Below are 21,857 nucleotides of genomic sequence, written 5' to 3' on the forward strand. Positions count from 1 at the left end.
GGTCTGGTAGAATTGGCTGTGAATCCATCTGGTCCTGGCTTTATTTTATTACTGCTTCTGTCTCGTTGTTTTTGTTATTAGTCTGTTTAGGTTTTCTGTGTTCTCTTTATTCAATTTTGGTAGGTCATATATATCTAGAATAATTTATCTGTTTTTTCCAGATTTTCTAATTTATTGGAAAGCAAGTTTCAAAATAGTCTCAAATGATCCTCTGAATTTCAGTGGCATCTAATGTAAATAGCTCTTGTTTTTTTTTTTTTATTTTTCTAATTTTATTAATTTGGGTCTTTTTTTTCTCTTTCTTTTGGTTATTTTGGTGAAGTGTTTATCAATCTTGTTTATCTTCTCAAAGAATCAACTCTTTGTTTCATTGATCCTTTGAGATTTTGTTGTCCTATATTTCATTAATTTTAGCTTGGATATTTATCATTTTTTTCTTTATTCTAGAGTTTTGAGAATGATTTTTTTTTCTTTGTTTTTCTAAGACTTTGAGATTTATCACTAGGTTGTTTGTTTGGGAATGTTCTGATTTTTTTTCTTCTTTTAGTTGTAGGTGGACACAGTACCTTTATTTTATTTTTATGTGGTGTTGAGGATTGAACCCAGTGCCTTCCACATGCAAGGCGAGCACCCTACCACTGAGCTATACTCCCAGCCCTGTTCTGACTTTTTAATGTAGGCACTTATCACTAAAAGCTTTCCTCTTAGAACTGTCTTTGCTGTGTCCCAGAGATTTTGGTGTATTGTATTTATATTCTCATTTTATTTTAGGAATATTAAAATTTTTAGTATGATTTCTTCAACGTTCCAGTCATCATTCAAAAAACATATTGTTCAGTCTCCATGTGTTTATGTAGTTTCTATAGTTTTTCTTGGTTGTTGATTTCTAATTTCATTCCATTCCATTATGATCTGATAAGATATAAGGAATTATTTGAGGTTTTTTTTTTTTTTGTATTTTCTAATACTTGGCTTTGAGGTCTAAATATTCATTTTTGGAGAAAATTCCATGAGCAGCTGAGAAGAAAGTATATTGAGCGATTATTAGATGAAATATTCTATAGATATGTTAAATCCATTTGATATATAGTATGATTTAACTCTGTAGTATCTTGATTTTTTAAAATTTTTATTTACTTTTATTTGAATTTGTTATATATGATAGCAGAATGCATTACAATTCATATTACACACAGAGCACAATTTTTCACATATCTGGTTGTATACAAAGTATAGCCACACCTTTAGTGTCTTTATACATATACTTAGGGTAATGATGTTCCTCTCATCTCACCATCTTTTCTACCCCCATACCCCCCTTCTTTCCCCTCCCCCCCTTTACCATATCTAGAGTTTGTGTAATCCTCCTGTGCTCCCCCCCGACTCCAACCCGATTATGAATCAGCCTCCTTAAATCAGAGAGAACATTCAGCATTTGGTTTGGGGGGATTGTCTATGTAGTATCTTGATTTTAAGTTTTCAGGACTTATCTAGTAATGAGACAGGTATATTGAACTCACTATTATTATATTGGGACCTAAGTGAGCCCTTATGTCAAATATTCTTTTTTATGTTTTTAGGTACACTGATGTTTGGAGTATATATATTTACTATCATTATTGTATTGTTGGATTGTTCCCTTTACTAATATGTAGTGATTTTTGTTATCTTGAAGTATGCTTTGTCTTATATGAGAATAGCTTTTTCTATTTGCTTTCAGGTTTTCTTTTCTTTTTCTTTTTTTTGTCCTTGGGATTAAATCTAAGAGTTCTTTACCACCGAGCTATATTCCCAGTTCTTTTTACTTTACTTTTTAAAATTTTGAGACAGAGTCTCACTAAGTTGCTGAGGGCCTTGATAAGTAACTGAAGCTGGCCTTGAACTTGTGATCCTCCTGTCTCAGCCACCTGAGTTGCTGGGATAATAAGCATATGCCACCACACTTAGCAGTTTGGATTCCATTCACCTGGGATATAATTTTCCATATTTACTTTCAGCTTGTGGATGTCTTAGCCTGTGAGGTTTGTTTCTTGTTGGATCTTCTTTTTTTAATCCATTCTGCCAGCCGGTGTCTTTTAATTGGAGGATTCCTGTCACTTTGACTTATTTCTAATGTTTTCTTTAATCCCGATTCTCATTGCATATTTATTTCTAATGAGATTTATTCTCTCTTGGTTATTTGGTTATTTCTTTCTCTCTTTTTTGTGTATAGGATTCTCTTAAGGATCCTATGTTTTGCAATACTTGCTTAGTAGTCATAAGTTCCTTTAGTTTATGTTTATCTTGGAAAGTTTTTGTTCCTTGATTATGAAAGATAAGCTTTGCTGGATATAGCCATCTTGGTTGGCAGTTATTTTCAGGGTTCATAATACATCTTTCCAAGTCTTCCTGGACTTTAGGGTTTACATTGAGAAATCCGATATTATTTGGATTGGTTTTCCTTTAAATGTGACCTGGCATCTCATTCTTGTAGCTTTAAAATTTTTCTTTGATCTGTATTTTTTGCATTTTAATTCCATTGTGTTGTAGAGGGTTCTTTTTTTTGATCCTGTCTATTTGGGGTTCTAAATACCTCTAGTATCTGAATATCCATCTTGTTCCAAATATTTGGAAAAGTATCTGCTGCTATTTTATCATTGCCATTACTCTGTATCTCTACTGCTTCCTCATTGCTTATGAAAGGAAATATTTATTTATGAAAAATTTCACAATATTTCAAACCACAGTTGACTGTAGGTTAACTGAGACAATGTGAAACCACTGTCAAGAGGGGATTAATATATAAGGAAACTCAGTAAATTATACCATCTGTAATTCACTTTATTATCCAAGTAAATTTTTTTTTTTTTTTTTTTTTATAGCTGTGACTTTTGTGAAGGTGTATTACAAGGAGGGGATTGTATTGTATATGTGTTTTCATCCATTTAAAAAATTAGAACTTAATTTGGGAACAGGTAATTTAAAGTTCCTTTTATCTGAATTATGTGATTATTGAATGTTTGATGGCAAGTAAGCTTCAATATATAAATATAAATCTTTTTTAAAAACAGAACTACCAATGAAATAAAAAACCTTCAGTACCTACCTCGAACCAGTGAGCCTCGTGAGATGCTCTTTGAAGACAGGACAAGGGCCCATGCAGATCATATAGGACAAGGTTTTGAACGACAGACAACAGCTGCTGTTGGAGTACTGAAGGCTGTGCACTGTGGAGAGTGGTATATATAACTACTGCTATTCTAATGAAAGACTTTTGTGGCTTCTAAATTTTTTCTTGAAAACTTTCTTAATAATTTTTCCATACTGGGGAAGAGAAGAATTTTAGTTACCCTCCCTGTGTTTGGGTTTTAAATTGTTAGATTCTAGCTGTAGTCATTTGTTTGAGTTAAATAATTTCATTTTCTATATGGGTAGAAGGTAAAAACACTAGGGTAAAAGGAAAACTAGATTTACTTTGTATTACTATATGGCCATTTATAAATGTACTCTTTTTTTTTTTTTAAATAAATGTAGTCTTACTTAAGTTTCTCAACTACTTTTTAGCCCATTTTTATGACAAAAGAAAACTGAAGCTCAGGGCTGTCAAACAGCTTCTTTATAGTCTTCTAGTTAATAAGTAGTAGAGCTGAGATGGATTTTGTGTTTTCTTTCTACTATTCTGCTTTACTGCTTCCTTTATTAAGTTAATATCTGTTTATTATTTGTCTCTGATTTTTTTTTCAGCTTTGCTTACAAGCTTCACTTTGAATTTCTTTTTCTTTAAAATATTTTTGGTCTTTATTATTTTTGATTGATATATAGTAATTGTATATATTTATGGGGTACAAATGTGATATTTGATTTCATATATATACTGTTTAATGATCAAATCAGGAAATAAGCATATTTATCACCTTAAACTTATCATTAATGGTGAGTACTTTGAAAAATCCTTTCTGCTAGCTATTTCAAGATATACAGTGCATTATCATCACCCTCCTGTGCAATGGAACACCAGAACTTTTTTCTCCGACTTCACTATAACTTTGTACTTGATCATGGACCTCTCCACCTCCTCCTTCCCCTCTGCTCTTCGCAGCCTCTGGTGAATAAAAAAATAAGAAATATTTGGATAGATTAAATGTAGATTATTCTATTTAATATGTTTAAGGTGCTTATACATATGTTATGTAACTTTTCATTTAGTAAATAGCAAAAATAGCAAAGTTATATTTATACTATAGCTATATTTATACGTAAGTTTGTTTATATTTGAGTTTTAATTTTTTTTTGTTTTTGTAAATGGACACAATACCTTTATTTTATTTATTTTTATGCAGTGCTGAGAGTATAACCCAGTGCCTCACATGTGCTAGGCAATTGCTGTACCACTGAGCTACACCCTCAGCCCTAGATATTTGTCAAGTTGATTATTGTTTGGGTTTGGGTATGAAACATGAATTAGAATATGCTTTCTTATTAAAGCAGTGGAATTAGATAGCAAATAAACAGGAGACTTTTCTAAGTAAAGAAACCATTTTTCATTCTGAAAACATAAAATATTAGTTGTGTAGTTTTCTGAGGTCTTACTAAAATTATAACCTGTATTTTCCACATAGGGCAATATTATTTTCAAGGATTACTTATGCCAGATTGACACTTAATTAAAAAGAGAAATTTGTAGTAATATTTTATAAATTAATACTAAATAGAGAAGCTAGCCAGTGTAAACTGATTATAAAAGGAATGAAGGTTTATCAATCTCAGGTATACAAAGTATCTGATATTGAATTGTACTAGGATCTAGAACTGATTCTAAGGAAAAAATATTCTTAGGAAAAAATATTAATAAAATAAATAAATTAATAAAATATTAATAAAATAAAATAAATTAATAAAATAAAAAAATACTTAATAAAAATATTAAGTATTTTTTTACTTAATATTTTAAAATATTAAGTATTTCATAATTCTCATTGAGTTGCTTTTTTATTTTTATTTTTTGTAGTTATAGATGGACAGCATGCCTTTATTTTATTTTATTTGTTTCATTTTTATGTGGTGCTAAGGCTTGAACCCAGTGCCTCACACATGCTAGGCAAGTGCTCTGCCTCTGAGCTACAGCCTCAGCCCCTCATTGAGTTATGCTTAAATGTTAATTTTCAAATAACTGTGGTTGTTTTTATAGTTTCTATGCTCTTTCTATTATCTAGTTTAAAATGTTAATTTTATCAAAGAGTAAAGACAAATTTATCTCTGTGGAAATCCTTAAAAATTCTTTCTGTTTCAAATTAATGATGTCTTCCTCAAATGTTTCAGATAAAGAATTTAACATTGACATTAATATTTTCTTAGGGTAAATCTGATTTGTAAATAGTGTTCCATAAAGTCAGCCACATATATTTCCTTTTGGAGATAAATATTCTCGCTTCTAAAGCCCTCAGCACTTTTTAAAAATCTCTCAAGTCTGTTTTAAATTATTGTTGGTATGTGTTCTTTTTTTCCCTTTATATGGAAATTAAAGCTACAGATTAAATCCTATGTTTCAAAGGCCTACCACAGATCCCAATAAACATTTATAGAATAAGAAACTACATTTGTGGTTACAAATTTCATAGTAAAAAAGGACTACTGTCAAATTACTAACATGTCACATGACCAGATTTAAGAATATTCTTGAGACAGATTTGGAATGAGTGAGATATTGCTAGCTATGAAGTTTCTCACTTTGGAAAAATATAATTCGCTTCTCACATTAATAGTGCTTTTTAATCTCTTAATACTAAAGAGAAAGTAATTTTGTTAATACTATTGAGGGATTTATGGCTGTGTTAATCAGCTTTCCATCACTGTAAATATCTGGGATAATTAATATACAAGGAAATATGGCTTATGGATTTAGTTTCCAGTCCATTGCTTTAGTACTATAGTAAAGTAGTACATGATGGTACTAGCATGTGGCAGAACAAAATTGCTTACCCCATGAACTGGGGAACAGAGAAGAAGACTGGGGTATGTTTCACTGAGCCCCACCTACCAAAGGTTCTACTACCTTCTAATAGTCCAAACTATAGTAGTGGCTGTGATGCAGATGGGTGTATATTCTTTTTATTGTTTCTTTGATGTTAAAGCAAGTTATTAAACAAAGGAAATTTTTACATTTCTTGAAAAAACCTTAACTATTAAGGTATTGGAATTTTTTTTTTTTCTTTTTTCCTTTTCCTTTCAGTATTGGGGATTAAACCCAGGGACAGTCTACTACTGAGCGACATCACTATCCCTTTTTATTTATTTATTTATTTTTATTTTGGGACAGGGTCTCACTAAGTCCTGTGGTTAACCTTGAACTTGCAATCTTTCTGCCTCAGCTGCCTAAATTGCTAGGATTATAGGCATGCATCACTGTGCCTGGTTTAGGATGTTAAATTCTTGACTTTACCTAAGAGCTAGGCTTAGGATCAACTTGAAGTAAAAGATTGGTATTGATAAAGACTACAAAGAAATCTCCAACTATATTGGGACAAGCCTTGTGAATTATTACTCAAATTATATAAGTGTTTAGGCCTTATTAAGATAAGACTTTATAGACATATATTTGGAGGTTGTTTCTTTGAAATTGTCTTTAGAAAATCATCATCATTATTGAAATATAGTTTACATTCACTAAAAAAAAACTAATTTTAAGTATACATTTTGATGAATGTGTAGACTCATGTTGTCATTACCCCATCTAATGTACAGAATCTTTGGCTTTTATCATATCTTTTGCCAGTTAATCATCTCAATCCTTTCCCAGCTCCAGACATCCAAACATCCATTAGTCTACTTTTTGTTATTATAGATTAGTTTTGCCTAGTCTAGGATTTTGTTAACAGAATTATAAATATGCCTAAAATTAATTTTACCAGATATTTGCTGCTAAACACAGAAATACAGTTCACCTGTGACTCTGGTAAACTTGATCATTAATTCTAGTGTTTATTTATTTATTTTTTTAGTTGTAATTGGACACAATACCTTTATTTTATTTGTTTATTTATTTTTAATGTGGTGCTGAGGATTGAACCCATCGCCTCGCACGTGAGCGAGGTGAGCGTTTTACTGCTGAGTCACAACCCAAGCCCGCTTTTTTAAAAAAAAAAAACTTTCAGTTTTCTCCATGTACAGTTATTTTGCCTTACCCTAACACTCTGCAATTATATTAATATGTATTTAAACGAAAATAAATGAAAGCATATATCCATGTAAAGACTTTTAAGTAAATGTTAAAAACAACTTTATTATTTCAGAATAGAGATTACCTTGATAGTGGTGAGATGTCATTTTAGGAAGGGCATTGCTGTATTTCTTGAGTGGTGGCTATACATCTTTGTATTTTAATGGGCAATTAGACTCTGTGTACTCTTGTATGAATGAAATATTTCATTAAATAAATATTAAAAATGTAAAAAAACAACTTTATTCATAAAACTAAAAATTGAGAACAACTCAAATCATCATTATCAGGTAAATGATATGGGTGGTGCTGGTGCTGGAGATTGAACTCAGGCCTTGTGCATTCGAGGGAATCACTCTACCAACTGAGCTGTATCCCTAACCCATAAATGTGGATTTTATCAAAATTAAAACTGTCCTTCAAATGATACTTTTAGGAAAATGAAAAAGGAAGTTATAGGCCAGTCATCTATCTATATGACTCATATCCATATATATAAAGAACTCTTAAAATTTAAAATAAATAGTGAACTCAGTTAAAACTGGGCAAAAAGTTTTATTTTTTTTAATTTTTAATTTTTTTGGTACTGGGGATTGAGCTCAGGGACACTTGACCACTGAGCTACATCCCCAGTCCTATTTTTTTGTATTTTATTTAGAGACAGGGTCTCACTGAGTTGCTTAGTGCCTTGCTTTTACTGAGGCTGGCTTTGAACTCACAATCCTCCTGTCTCAGCCTCCTGAGCTGCTGGGATTACAGGCATGCATCACTATGCCTGGCAAGACTGGGCAAAAGGTTTTAATAGACATTTTATAAAAGAAATAACAAAGGGCTAGTAAACATTTAAAAAATGTTCAATGCAAATTAAAACTACAATGAAGTAACACAATACATCCATTAAAACAGCTTAGGGTGATAAAAACCAGTAGTAGCCAAAGCTGACAAGGATGGAGATTAACCAGAACTTTCATTATGTTGCTGTGGGAACTGTTTGATGTGTCTTATCAAAGCAAATATAGGCGGGCACATTGGCACATACCTGTAATCCCAGTTACTCGGGAGGCAGAGCAAGAGGAGCATTAGTTGAAAGCCAGCCTCACCAATTTAGTGAGGCACTAGGTAACTTAGTGAGACTGTCTCAAAATAAAAAAATAAAAAGGGTTAGGGATGTGGCTCAGTGATTAAGCACCCCTGGGTTCAATCCCTGGTACTTAGGGGGAGTGGGGAGTAAATATAAACTTATTCTAAGACCCTGTAATTCTATAATTCTGTTATTGTTTTCTAGACTTAAAAACCTCTTAGTTATTCTGCATTATCATAATATCATTTATATTATGTTACATATTTTATTTACATAAAATATCTGGTATACATGTATATATAGAGAACATAATATTGTATATGTCATAGAGCATGTATGAAAAAAAAAAAGGACCCAAGATGTAGTTTAGTAGTAAAGCTCCCCTGGATTAAATACCTAGTGCTGGAGCAGAGCAGTTGTCAAGGGAATTGGTGACAGTTTTACATTGTGAATGTTGATATTCACATATAATGAAAAAGAATAAAATACAGAGTAACCAATACATATATACAGTAACCGTACATACCTATATTTATATGCCTATATTAAGATACACATGGTATTTGTGGTAAATACAGCATAATATGTATAATATATAAAATAATTTTTAGTACTGGATTCAGTTTGCTAATATTAGTGATTTGTGTTTATAAGTCATGCTCGAATTTATTAATTTTATTGATCTTTTCATACAGTGGTTTATTTCACTTTTTTTTTTTTGTTTTCCATTTCATTGTTTCTGCTATCCTTTTAGGTTAAAAATAATTTGTTTTTGTAGCTTAAGTTGGAAACTTACATGATTAATTTGAGACTTTTCTTTTTTAATGTAAGTATTTAAAATTTTAAGCACTGCTTTAGCTACATTTCACACATTTTGACATTTTCGTTTTTACTCAGTTTGGGATATTTTTGACTTTTTGTTTGATGTCTTTTTTAACTTATGGGTTGTTGAGAAGAGTCTTGTTTAATTTCTAATGTCTGATTATTTTTTTTTCCCAGAGTGTGTGGTGGTGTTTTTTTTTTTTTTTTGGTGTGTGTGTGTGTGTGTGTGTGTGTGTGTATGTGTTTTCACCATTGGAGTTGGAACAGGGTCTTATGTATGCTAGGCAACATTCTATCACTGAGCTATACCCTAGCTGTGTGTGAGTGTGTGTGTGTTTTGAAAGTTGTTCCATGTATATTGAAGCTTTATTACTAGGCTACTGTACATTTAGAGTTCCTTTTTGATGAATTGACCATTTTATCATTATAAGATGCCCTTTTTATTCTTGGTAATCCTTCTTGTCCTGAAGTCCTCTTTGTTTTACGTTATTATAGTCGCTCCAGCTTTCCTATGATTTGTATTAGCATAACTTTTCTGTGTGATTTTTAATTTAATTCCCCCTATGGTGATAAAACATATTGTGTATGATTTTGGTCTTTCCTAATTTTTAGGGTTTGTTTTATGAACTATCTTAATGTTTGCTGTCCACTTAAAAGAATATATGTTTGGTTGATTTCTGAGGTGTAGTGCTCTAGAAATGTTAAGTCAGGTTTGTTGATTGTATGGTTAAAGTCTTTTATATGTTTATTGATTTTTGTCAACTTGTTAATCTCCAACTCTATAACACTGGATTTGTCTATTCCTCCTTCCAGTTTTTCTTGGTTTTGCTCCAGATATTTTTCTTTTGCAACAGCTTAATTGAGATACAATTTACATATGCTATGAATCATCTATTTAAAGTGTACAAGGCAATGGTTATTAGTATATTCACAAAATTTTGCAACTATCACAATTATATAGAACATTAATTATAATTATTAATGATTAATTGCAGGACATTAAAGGGTACAGAAAGATGCTCTGTACCCTTTAATACAATACCTCTCCAGTTTCTCCATCTTCCCTAGCCTGGGTAATCACTATTCTACTTTTAATCTGTATGCATGTATTCTGAATGTTCCATATAAATGGAATTATATGCAATGTGGTCTTTTATGATTAGCTTTTCACTTAGCATCATGTTTTGAAGGTTGTTCATGTATTTTGAAGCTTTATTATTATTAAATAACTGTACATTTAGAGTTCCTTCTTGATAAATTGACCATTTTATCATTATAAGATGCTTTTTTTAATCTTGGTAATCTTTCTTAACCTAAAGTCCTCTTTGTCTGATGTTAATATAGTCACTCCAGTTTTCCTGTGATTTGTATTCACATATCTTTTCCTGTTCTTTTTCTTTAAAATTTAGTTGATAAGTCTATATTGTTATTTCATGTAGATATCATAAAATTGGGTGTTTTTTTCCCCTTCCAAATCCAGTGGCAATCTGTCTTTTTAAAAATTTTTATAATTTTAGTTGTAGATGGACACAATACCTTTATTTATTTATTTATTTTTAATGTGGTGCTGAGGATTGAACCTAGTGCCTTATGCATGGTAGGCAAGTGCTCTACCACTGAGCTACAACCCTAGCCCGGCAATCTGTTTTTTAATATGAATATTTAGAACTTTTATATCTAATATTAAAATTTGGATTTAAATTTATCATCTTGGTTTTCCCATTTGTGGCTTCTCTTCTTTGTTCCTTTTTCTCTTGACTTTTTTTTTGGTACCAGGGATTGAATCTAGGGGCACCTAACTACTGAGCCCCAGCCCCAGCCCTTTTTTGTATTTTATTTAGCGAGGGTCTCACTGAGTTGCTTAGGACCTCACTGAGATGCTGAGGCTGGCTTTGAACTTGGAGCCCTCTTGCCTCAGCCTCCCAACCTGCTGGATTATAGGCATGTTCCATGGTGCCTGGCTCCTCTTATCTTTTTTAGTTTTTTCTTCTGTTGTTTGCTTACTAGCTATAGCTCTGTTTTATTTGTTTATTTGCTCTAAATTTATCACACTCTACCTTCAGATGATGTCATATCTCTTTATTTAATGTGTAAGAGACTTTCAACAGTATATTCCCATTTATTTCCCCTTTACCCATTTCTTGTATGCTAATTGTTGTCAAATATTTTACTTTCCATATGCTGTAAACCCCACATTATGTTATTACTTTTGCTTTAAGGAATTATTTTCTATAGATTTAAAAAATGAGAATAAAATATCTTTCATATTTACTATTATGTGTGCTTTACATTCTTTTGCATAGATCTGCATTTTCATCTTAGTGTCATTTTTTTCAGTCTGTAGAAATTTCTTTAATATTCGTTGTTATGCTGGTCTTCTGGTGACAGATTTTTCTTAACTTTTGTCTGTTTGAAAATGTTTATTTCTGAATATTATTTTTGGTGGGTATAGAATTCTAGATGGACTTTTCCCTCCAATACTTTAATTCACTCTCTTTTGGCTTGTATTATCATCGATGGGAAGTCTATATAATACAGTGACAGATTATCCTCTTTCCCTATGTATAATCCAGTGCATTTCTTCTAGATATTCTGTGCCATAGTTCTTTAGAAATTTGTTTATGATTTACTTTGGTGTAACTTTTCTTTGTATTTATGTTGCTTGGAGTTTAATTCAAAATCCATTTTTGAGCACCTTATGTAAAACTATATTCGTATATTCCTAGATAATTGAAGAATTTGGGGATTTTTAAAAATTATATTTTAAGACAGTGATGATGCCAGTGAACTATGAGTATTTTTCTAATGAAAATCTTATCAATTTATTAAGCATTACTTAAGGTTTTTATGCATTAATGCAGTTTATATCTTCTTTGGAAATACAATATTCCTTTTCTCCCATAGTTCTAATTTTTAAAAAAATTAGTGACCCTTAATTAATGTATATATTTATGGGGTACAATGTGATATTTGAGTACATGTATATAATATTCAGTGATCAGAACAGGGTAATCACCTCAAACATTTATCATTTCTGTGTTGGGGACATTCAGTTTCTTTCTAAAAGATGTTTTGTGATATACAATTAAATTTAAAGTCAACCATAGTTCCTACTGTGCTCTAGACATAAGAAATTATTCCTTCTGTCTATCTGCATCCTTGTACCCATTAACAGTCTTCTTACCATTTTTCATCCTTCCACTTCCCAGCTGTACCACTGTTCTTTTTTTAGTTTCCCCATATAATTGAGAACATACAATATATGTCTTTCTGTGCATACCTTATTTCACTTAATATAATGTCCCCAACATCAAGTTTTTATTATTAGCAAATTTAGCACAACTTTTATAGAGTATTGATCATAACATTAAAATGAAAGAGTTGTTTTGCATAATTTACCAATGCAAATCATTTTAATTTTTAAAAATCTCGTGACAGCTATGATAAAATGAAGTGAGTTGCTTTTAATCTGTTTATCAACTCTTTGTTTAGATATATAGATTGTTTTTTCAATTACAATTGAAAAGAGAAATATAAGGGAATATTTTGATATTGACCACAGTTACTTTTGCTTATTAAGGCCTTAAAACAGAATTATTATTATTTTCTTAGGCCTGATCAACCCCGAATAACCAAAGATGTAATTTGTTTTCATGCTGAAGATTTCTTAGAAGTAGTTCAACGAATGCAGTTAGATTTACATGAACCTCCACTGTCCCAGGTATATTTTAAATAATTATTATCTTTAGATTAGGTTTTATTGTGGAAAATGCTTATATGCATTCCTTGTTTCTTTTTTTTAGTGCGTCCAGTGGGTTGATGATGCAAAACTTAATCAACTGAGGAGAGAAGGCATTCGCTATGCCAGGATTCAGCTCTATGATAATGACATTTATTTTATTCCAAGGAATGTCGTTCATCAGTTCAAGACAGTTTCAGCAGTATGCAGTTTAGCATGGCATGTTCGGCTCAAATTATATCACTCAGAGGAGGACACATCTCAGAATACAGCTACTCATGAAACAGCCACATCACCAGATTCCATATCATCAGTTCTTGGACCTCACACGGACAACATGATTTGTGCTGTAAGCAAAACTTCCTTGGATTCTGTTTTTTCAGAAAAACTTCATTCTAAACATGAATTATCGCAGATCAAACATGAACCTGTTTCATCTGTAAGAATCAAAGAAGAACCTGTGAATGTTAATATTTCTGAAAAGACTAAAGCATCGAATAATATGGATGGCAAGAATGTTAAAGCAAAATTGGATCATGTTCGGTTTACAGAATTTAAGATTGACATGGAATCTAAATTTGAAAATAGCAGCAAAGAATTAAAGGAAGAACTGTGTCCTGGAAGTCTCATAAGTCTAGTTGATACAAGGCAACTTAGTTCAGCACACTCAAATCAAGATAGAAAAGATGATGACATTTTGTGCTAAATTTGTATATAGCATTTAATTTTTTTTAAAAAAATAATAATGTAATAAATATTCATGAATTCTGAAAGCAAGCCAAGGACTTGCTCTCAAGTCTGTTACAAAATATAGTTTATGTAGCTTTGTAACATTCCTCAGTGCCTGTCCATAACTGTGAAGTATAAAGCACGTAGGGCCAGATGCACTGTAAACATTGCAGGTTTAAACATAAAGGAGTCTATAAAAAAATCCATTTGAGTTGGAGTTGTAGATTTTAGAATGGAGCTGACATTAAAATAAATAAATATGTAGATATGTATATAAACATACATACATATCTACATATTTATTTATTTATTTAGTAATATGAGCCAGAATTCTTTTGACAATTTAAAGCTTTTCCATGCAGCTTATTTATACCAACTCCCCCCCCCCCCCCCCATTTTGGGTGTGTCAGCACTGTAGTGTAATTAGCTTTTTAAAAATCTTTTTAGTGTGATTTATACTGAAATGTGAGCCAATTAATAAAGGTTCATAATAATAAATGTTTTCTGTTGGGTCTGCGAAGACAAACTGATAATTCAGTTAAGTCATTTGTTTATATATTATGTTTCTCTCTGCTGATATAACTATTTAGAATGGTAAAGGAGTACAAATATATGTATTCAAATCTAGTAAATATTTAAACTCCCCACACTGTGCAAACATTTCAAAAAACCAAGATTCAGTTATAAAATCCTATATATGTGTATGTTATATATGGGAATGTATATATGTATATCATATTTTGCACAATTTCTTAAGTTGCTGAATAAGATGAATATGTGAAACTTCTTATCCCTATTTCCTGGAATACATTTTAAAATATTTATATTCAACATTAAGAAAGCAGTTTTAAGTTATAGAAACAATTTAGAAAGTTAGGAGAAACAATATGTTAATGATGTCTAATCCTTCTAACTAATGAGATATGTGGCCAGAATATTTAGCCCTAACATAAATTTTCTTTGTGTACAGAATAAGAAGTTTAGAAAATTTTCTTATTAGTAAGCACTTGTGCTATAATACTAATGGTAACTAAGTAAAAAATTTTTTACAGAATATTTAGTTGTGAATAATTAAAGTCCTTTTTTGCATTTTTCTTGCAGAATGGGAGAAAAATATGGCAAAAACAAAAATCGTAAAATAAGGGCAATGACAATGACTCAACTGCCATAAATAGAGATCCAATAACAAAATACTGTGTTACCTCATCTTTCTCAGGATCCCCTCCCTACCCTAGCAAGGCAAACAACCTGGTATACTTCCTTTTCTGAAGAAGATCTAGAAAGTAAATTGTGGTAGGAAACAGGATTGCCAGTGCCTAACTAAAGATGAGTAAGACAAGTATCTTTCAAGATGGACTTTAGCACTATTTCAGACTGCTTCCACTTTTGTAATTAAAAGTCAAACAGAAGTCTTTCATGTGTTCATTGTGTAAGGAACTCTGCTCATTGCATATCTCATGTTATTCTGGGCCCATTCTTTATTGATGACTTTCAAGTTAGGATTCTTTGTGCTGCCTTTTGGGAGATGTTGCTATTTTTACTTCAGTGGTTTCTGTCCTGGCCTCATTTGTGGTACCCATCAAAACTTCTCATATATCTAGTTAAGGAGAAGCCATATAGAAAAAGGTATTTCACTAGAACAAATAAAGATTAACTGCAACAATGATATTAGTTCTGGCCTCCGGTTTAATAAAAAGGTGGGCAATATCACAGGCAATCTTGATGACTTATAGGAAATCAGTGTTTGCAACATGGGAAGTTTCATGGGATAGGGATGGTATAAATCATGATAATGTAAATAGAGGTGTCTGTTTTATATGTCACTGTCTCATCTTCTCTACCTATTTAATCTGTTTTAAGCAAAATTTAGGGATTTGCACCTACCTTTTTGGGAGACAAAAGTTCTTAACAAACTAGTATTGAAAAATAAGAAGGGATATGGTTAAACTTTGTTTTTTAATTGAAGGGTGATTTATTTAACTATGTTTTATTTCCAGTTTTCTAGTAGCATATACCTAGATATACTGAGGTCATACTGTAAGAAAATATCATTGGGGTATCTTCCCCAAATAAATGAGTCTTAAACTTTTAGAGGAAGACATCCAAAATAACTATAGTTATTGGTTTATATATATAGTTTCTTAATGCAGCATACAAACTCACCCATAATTTGAAAATTGAGTTGCTAATGCTTTTATCTTTGTGGAAGTGAAGAATATGTAAATCAGTGGGTTCAAGATATCAAATGATACAGCCGTGTTATCACCTTGAATAATGCTTATGTACCATGTCTTATGAGTTATAATTTCAATATCCTTTTCAGATGCAGTCTGGGAACATTTTGACCACCTTTGTTCCATAGAAATTTCTGTTTTAATGTTGCATTATATTAATGGCTTTCTAGTTAGTACATTCCAGGTCTTTTTGTGAATATAAGAGTTTTGCTTTTATTTCCAACTTCTTGGACCAGAACAATAAAGCTCTTAAGATATAGTTTCTAAATGGTCATATGCTATATAGAATAAATAATTGTGTGAATTATCAAATGGTTACATAAAGATCAGGTTGATTTAGCTCAACACTTGCGAACGTGCGTGCGTGCGTGCGTGTATGTGTGTGTTTCTCTGTTGGAAATGTTTGTTTCCATGAAGAGGGGCTGTCATTGAGGTTAGGAAGGATTTGTTTCTTAGGTTAAGTCTTAAGGTATTTCATTAGTGTTTCTAAGTGTACAATTGTCCCCCCCCCCAAATACTTAGGGCAGATGAGATTTTGTAAGTTATAAATTAGCACTGTTTTGGTAAATCTGCCTTCAGTCATATCTGAAAATTCATTTTACATTTAGCAGCCAGGCGTGGTGGTGCATGCCTATAATCCCAGTGGCTCAGGAGGCTGAGGTAGGAGGATCATGTGTTCAAAGCCAGCCTCAGCAACTCAGCAGGGCCCCAAGTAACTCAGTGAGACCCTGTCTCTAAAATACAAAAAAGGGCTGGGGATGTGACTCAGTGGTTAAAAATCCCCTGTAACTAACAAACAAACATACAAACATTTTACATTTAGCAAAGGTGCAAAATTTGTTTTTGGATTTTGAGAGGAATTTTTCTTGTCTTCCACCTTTAAATAAATATTTGATAACCATCATCTTTTTACTTTTCTTTGTAATTATTATATTTTACATTTTATTCTATTTTAACATCTCAAGAAGTTCTCATTTTTCTGTCTTCAACAGACCATAAAATCTTGAAAGTGATTTCAATCTCAGAATCCTTTCCCCTCCTTTAATGGTCAAAAATTGACTTATGCCAATAGGAAAAAGAAAGTTAAAGATCAAGGTCTTTAGTTAGGTATAAATGGTTGGAATGCCATGGTAAATACCCCTGCAGAGGGGCTATTTCTGTCTCAGGAAGGAAGGACAAAAGTGCCATTCTTTTAAAAATACATTTAGGCTGCTAAAAAATGATGTGATCAATTTTAGATCTTTGGAGTAGTAAAATAGTTTGTATTTTCTCCCACCTGAATTGCAACTGCTTTGATATGTAAACAGAATTTTACTGGTTTTAGAATGCATTGCTTATTTCATGAAAAAGTCATGTAAGTTAAGAGACTTACGTATTTTCTCTACTGAGAGAACAAGGGAAGTAAGGAAAAGCATCTTGCTTATCAAGTTATTTTCCCTGTTTCAGCTCTTCCTGGACTTCATACCCAATCAAGGAATGTGAATGTGCTAAGAACATAATATGGGCAAATAGAATTTATGTTAATTAAAATTAAAAGTAAAACATATTACTAATGTTTCTTTACTGTGATCTGCCTACCAAAATTGCGGTGTTAAAATATTAAACTCTGGATCCCTCTATACATTTTGAAACTTAGGATTTATGCATCTATGTTTTAAAAATGTTAAATCTACAGTCTATAGTTCACTAGTATTGTATTAAGACTGTTAAGTGTGCAGACTCAGAAGCAAATCACAAATACTTTGTGTAATACAGTGTTGAAAATTTATTTGGACCAACAGTTTTATCCCCATGCCTTACAAAGGTCTTTTCTCTTGAAATTTTTATTTAACCATATTTTTATATGAAACATCTCAAGTCTCTGGTGCTGAAACAACAGCAACTTTTGTTTGAGTCTGGCTTTCTTAATGCTCATTTCCTAAGTTCTTAGAAATCTCTGCTTTTACTTCCCCATATTCCCATTCATTCTTCATCTCACTGCAATTTCATTTGAGTCCTCACATTAATCAGCTGAAATGGTTTTTTTTCAAAGGTAATTTAAGGCTGCCAAATTCACTGGTAGCACTTCTTAGCACTTCTGTTTAACCTTTGCAGCATTTGTCATCAGTCATTTATTCCTTAAAACTCTTTATGATACATTCCTCCCTCCCCCCAGGTTCTATCCCTGAAGTTATCTTCAAGATACCCATGACTTTCGGTTAGCTCGGTTTGTCACTTAAGTTTTAATGATCCATGATCAAATATAAATTCTTGTCTTCTATCTTGCCAAGTATTAGCTAGTGCTTTTCTAATTTGGTTGTTGGCATCACTTTCTCTCTACATAAGTCATCTCATAGTAATCTGAGTTTTCTTTTTCCCCTATGTCAAATTTATCATGAGATTTTGAATTTGAATTTGTTTCAAATTCATCTCCTATTGTTAACATTACAGTCATAGTGGATGCTCATTTCACTTGGACTACTACAAAAGCTTAAAATGTTCTAGGTTACCTGTCATCATCTGCTTTTCCTTTCATAAATCTTTCTAAGGTATGTATGTTACTTTTCTGTTTCCATGATGGCTTCTTTCTTATAAAGGGCAAATGCATAGTATAGTACTGATATAATATAATCCTTCCTTTCTGGTCTCATGTACCACAGTGTCTTATATTTGATGTGCCCAGTTTTCAGCTTTACCAGATTGACAGTATAGTCATCCCACAGTATCTATGAGGGATAGTTCTGGTACTTCCATTGGATACTAAAACTTCTGGATGCTTTCTTCTATAAAGGTCATATTATTTATATATAAGGTATATACATTTTCCTGTGTAAATAGTTGTCACACTATTGTTTAGGGAATAATGATAATAAGGATGTACATTTTCAGTACTTTTCCAAATATTTTCAGTCTGCAGTGGGTTCAGTCTGTGGATGAGGAACCTGTGATATGGAGGGCTGACTCTACTTGCCGTTTCCTCCATGTACTTTAAAAATCTTTTGCCTTTGCTGGGGAAACATCAGGAAAACAACAGTGATTTTTTTTTTTTTTTAAATTCCACTTAAACATCGTCTGTATGTTGTTTTTATTGCTTTTATCCCAACTGTTAACTCACAGTAGCTGATAGAGAACCAATTCTCTCGGCTTTTTGATCCCCTTTGCACACACCATTTAACATGCATACTGGATACAAGTTGGACTTTGGCTAAATCATGAGCTAGACATCAGGAATTTTCTTTATTTTTATCTCTAATATCTGATATATATTATACTTGATATTCTGTAATGATTTGAAGGAACAAAAGAACCTTAGAGAGTATACATTATGTAGGTTTCTAGAATTTCAAGTCAGTCCCTAACTTTATAATGTAATTCTAGAATTTTAAAGGAACACAAAAATTAGATAAGCAGGCTCTAGAAAGAAACCAAATGTTTACTTTGTACCTCAGTCTTATGGAAAAATTTGAGAAGTTAGCTATTATATGTTCAAGCTCAGTGGGCAGTTTGAAGAGAGGAGATATGTGTAGGAGAATTAAACATTGTGAAACTTATCCTCAAATTTTCCCTTCAACTAGCTTTTCTGGAGATCTATTGAAAGTTATCACACATTAAAAATAAATTTTAACGATGCCTAAAATGATTAAAATGGCAAATGTCATATAAGTAGTACTTCACTATCTCATAGCCTGAGGCAGATTATAAGTCTTAATTGGTAAAATAAAATCTGTTTATCAAAGGCATTCTGTTTAAGCTGTGTGGTTCTCCTTACTGCTATTATAAAAAAAAATTAAAAAATTGGATAAGCATAAAGGTAACCTACACTACATTATTTAGCCTATATCTATTGTTGTAGGAATGGGACAAGGACATAAAAGTGGCACATTTTCATAGAAAATCCTGTAAAGCCACTTCATTGGGTTTCTAGGCTGAACTCATTTGTAGCATTATAGGTGTGGTTCAATACATGTTTATTAGAAAGGAATAATGCACTTGTATAACCTTGAGAAAATTACTTCACTTAGTCTGTGTTCCTCATCTCTAAATGGGAATATAATACCTTTTCTATTAACTAGTGATGAAAATTAAATGACAAAACATGCTAAATAACAAACAAATGTGCCCAAAACAGCACATTGCGTGACTGATTATAGACACTCTATTATATAATGTTAACTTCTTCTTGTATTGAAAATAGCTGAAAGAATAGAAGAACCATGTGCAGGGCTACCCTAATCCTTTCACACTTTTCAAATTCTCTCTGTCTCCCTCTAATTTTGAGCAGAGGATAGGCATATGGGAAGAAAAAAATTGCATGAGTGGGTCAAAACAAGGTATGTTGGAGGCAGGTTGACATTAAAAAATAACTTACTGGTCACTATTTTGCTCAGGGCTGGCAATTCAAAATCATGTCATAGGTCTGGGGATATAACTTAGTTGGTTGCTTGCCTCACATGTATAAGGCCCTGGGTTCAATCCCCAGCACCACAGAAACAAAACAAAACAAAATCATGTCACAGATTACCTATCCTGATAATAGGTGAAACACAAGTTTATGATTGTAGTATATAGATGATAGTGGTAGTAAACTGCTTTATGGTATAGTATAGTATGATTGACTAAGTGAAATGAGTAAAACATTAAAACATGAGGAAGTTCCCTCATAAAACTCTTAACCCTGTATTATCTTTACCTAGTATTTGATAATGAACATCTTCTCTTGTTTTCTTCCTTCAATAAAACACCTATTTGTAGAAACAGACTTGGAGTTAAAACTCTTTCCTTGGCTTTATGTCTACATTATTATAATGAGTAGGTGTTTCCCAACCAACCCCCTAGTTATAACACAGTGTAATTTCTATGCATCTTAAATATTTAAGTCATGAAGTATAAGGACACCAATGATAATTCATGCTCAGGTGATATTTTCTCTGCAAACACGATCAGTCAACATTAAAAGAAACTGACATTTTTGACTTGCTTCTTAATAGATTGATAAAAAGTAATTTTTCTTTCAATAAAGAGAAACAGCTGCTTTTCTTGATGACTCAGGTGCTTAATGATATGCCTGCCTGCCCTAGTATGAAATGTAAGATTTCCTCTACTTTGGCTATCACTTATGTTCGTTCATTAGTCAACATCAATCAGTTCCTTGTATTGCTGCACTGTGAAAAAGCAAAGTGGAAAACAGATCAAATTTGTAAGCTTAATAATTTTTGCTGTAACCCAAGGATAGATCTCTACTTCTTAAAGCTTTGTACAAGTGTGTTTCTTGATGCCTGAAAATTCTCCATTGAAGGATTTCAGTTCATGTTTCATACAGCTGGCTGAGCCTGCCATATTGGGCCTTATGTTCATGAAATGTTACTGAATAAGTTGTGGATCCTTTGAACATCTCTTTTTTCATATTTTCAAGTCTTCTAAAAAGTTATTTTGTTCATAAGTTACTTTTACTCAGAAATTATAACAAGTCTTTTGCCCAAACCAGAGAAGTTTTATGTCCATAATTTACATATCCTTGCTAACCTGGAAAATAATGACCTCAGCAAGAGCCTTTAAGTTCTTTCAAGCAGAATGTATTTATCTTAGAGATGCCATTAGCAAATACCTGTATCATAAAGGAAGTATCCTCTGAAACAAACCTAAAAAGGCATTTTTCTCTGCAATATTGTTTATTATCTCATTTGTCACCTGTATGCATAATTTCTATCTTTAGTATCTTTCATTAATGTTTAAATGTATTGTTACTTAGGCACACACCAATGAGAACTTATTGTGCTTCTTCAAGTCATTTAGTGTGGCAGTATACCAAATTAAATTAGAGAAGGGTTCTATTTTCTGGGAGCCCTTCAGATGCCATTAAAATTGATTGATCCTCATGTGTACACAGATTGGTTATTGTGTTGCCTTTTATGTATAATCCCTACTAATGTCTTCCTTCCTTTTAGAACTGTTTGCAGGAGGAAAAGACCTTTTCTACCTTTCATACAGAAGTTCTGCTTTTCTGTCTTAGCTTAGGGGTCAGTATGTTTTTATATGGCTTGTAGGGCAAGAATAGTTTTTCTAATTTTAAGTGATTGA

General features: G+C 32.0%; 1 protein-coding gene across 1 annotated transcript in view; it reads left to right on the top strand.

Annotated features, from left to right (window-relative positions):
* Positions 1 to 21,655, top strand: part of Rsbn1l (round spermatid basic protein 1 like) — an 81,631-nt gene extending 59,976 nt beyond the window's left edge. The window contains exons 6-8 of the mRNA XM_027926390.2: positions 3,051 to 3,218; positions 12,711 to 12,819; positions 12,902 to 21,655. Coding sequence (XP_027782191.2) covers positions 3,051 to 3,218; positions 12,711 to 12,819; positions 12,902 to 13,543 — 919 coding nt within the window. The 3' untranslated portion in view covers positions 13,544 to 21,655. The remainder of the gene's footprint in view (positions 1 to 3,050; positions 3,219 to 12,710; positions 12,820 to 12,901) is intronic.
* Positions 21,656 to 21,857: the final 202 nt, after the last annotated feature.

This window comes from Marmota flaviventris, chromosome 1 (assembly GCF_047511675.1).
Source record: "Marmota flaviventris isolate mMarFla1 chromosome 1, mMarFla1.hap1, whole genome shotgun sequence".
Classification (NCBI taxonomy): Eukaryota; Metazoa; Chordata; class Mammalia; order Rodentia; family Sciuridae; genus Marmota; species Marmota flaviventris.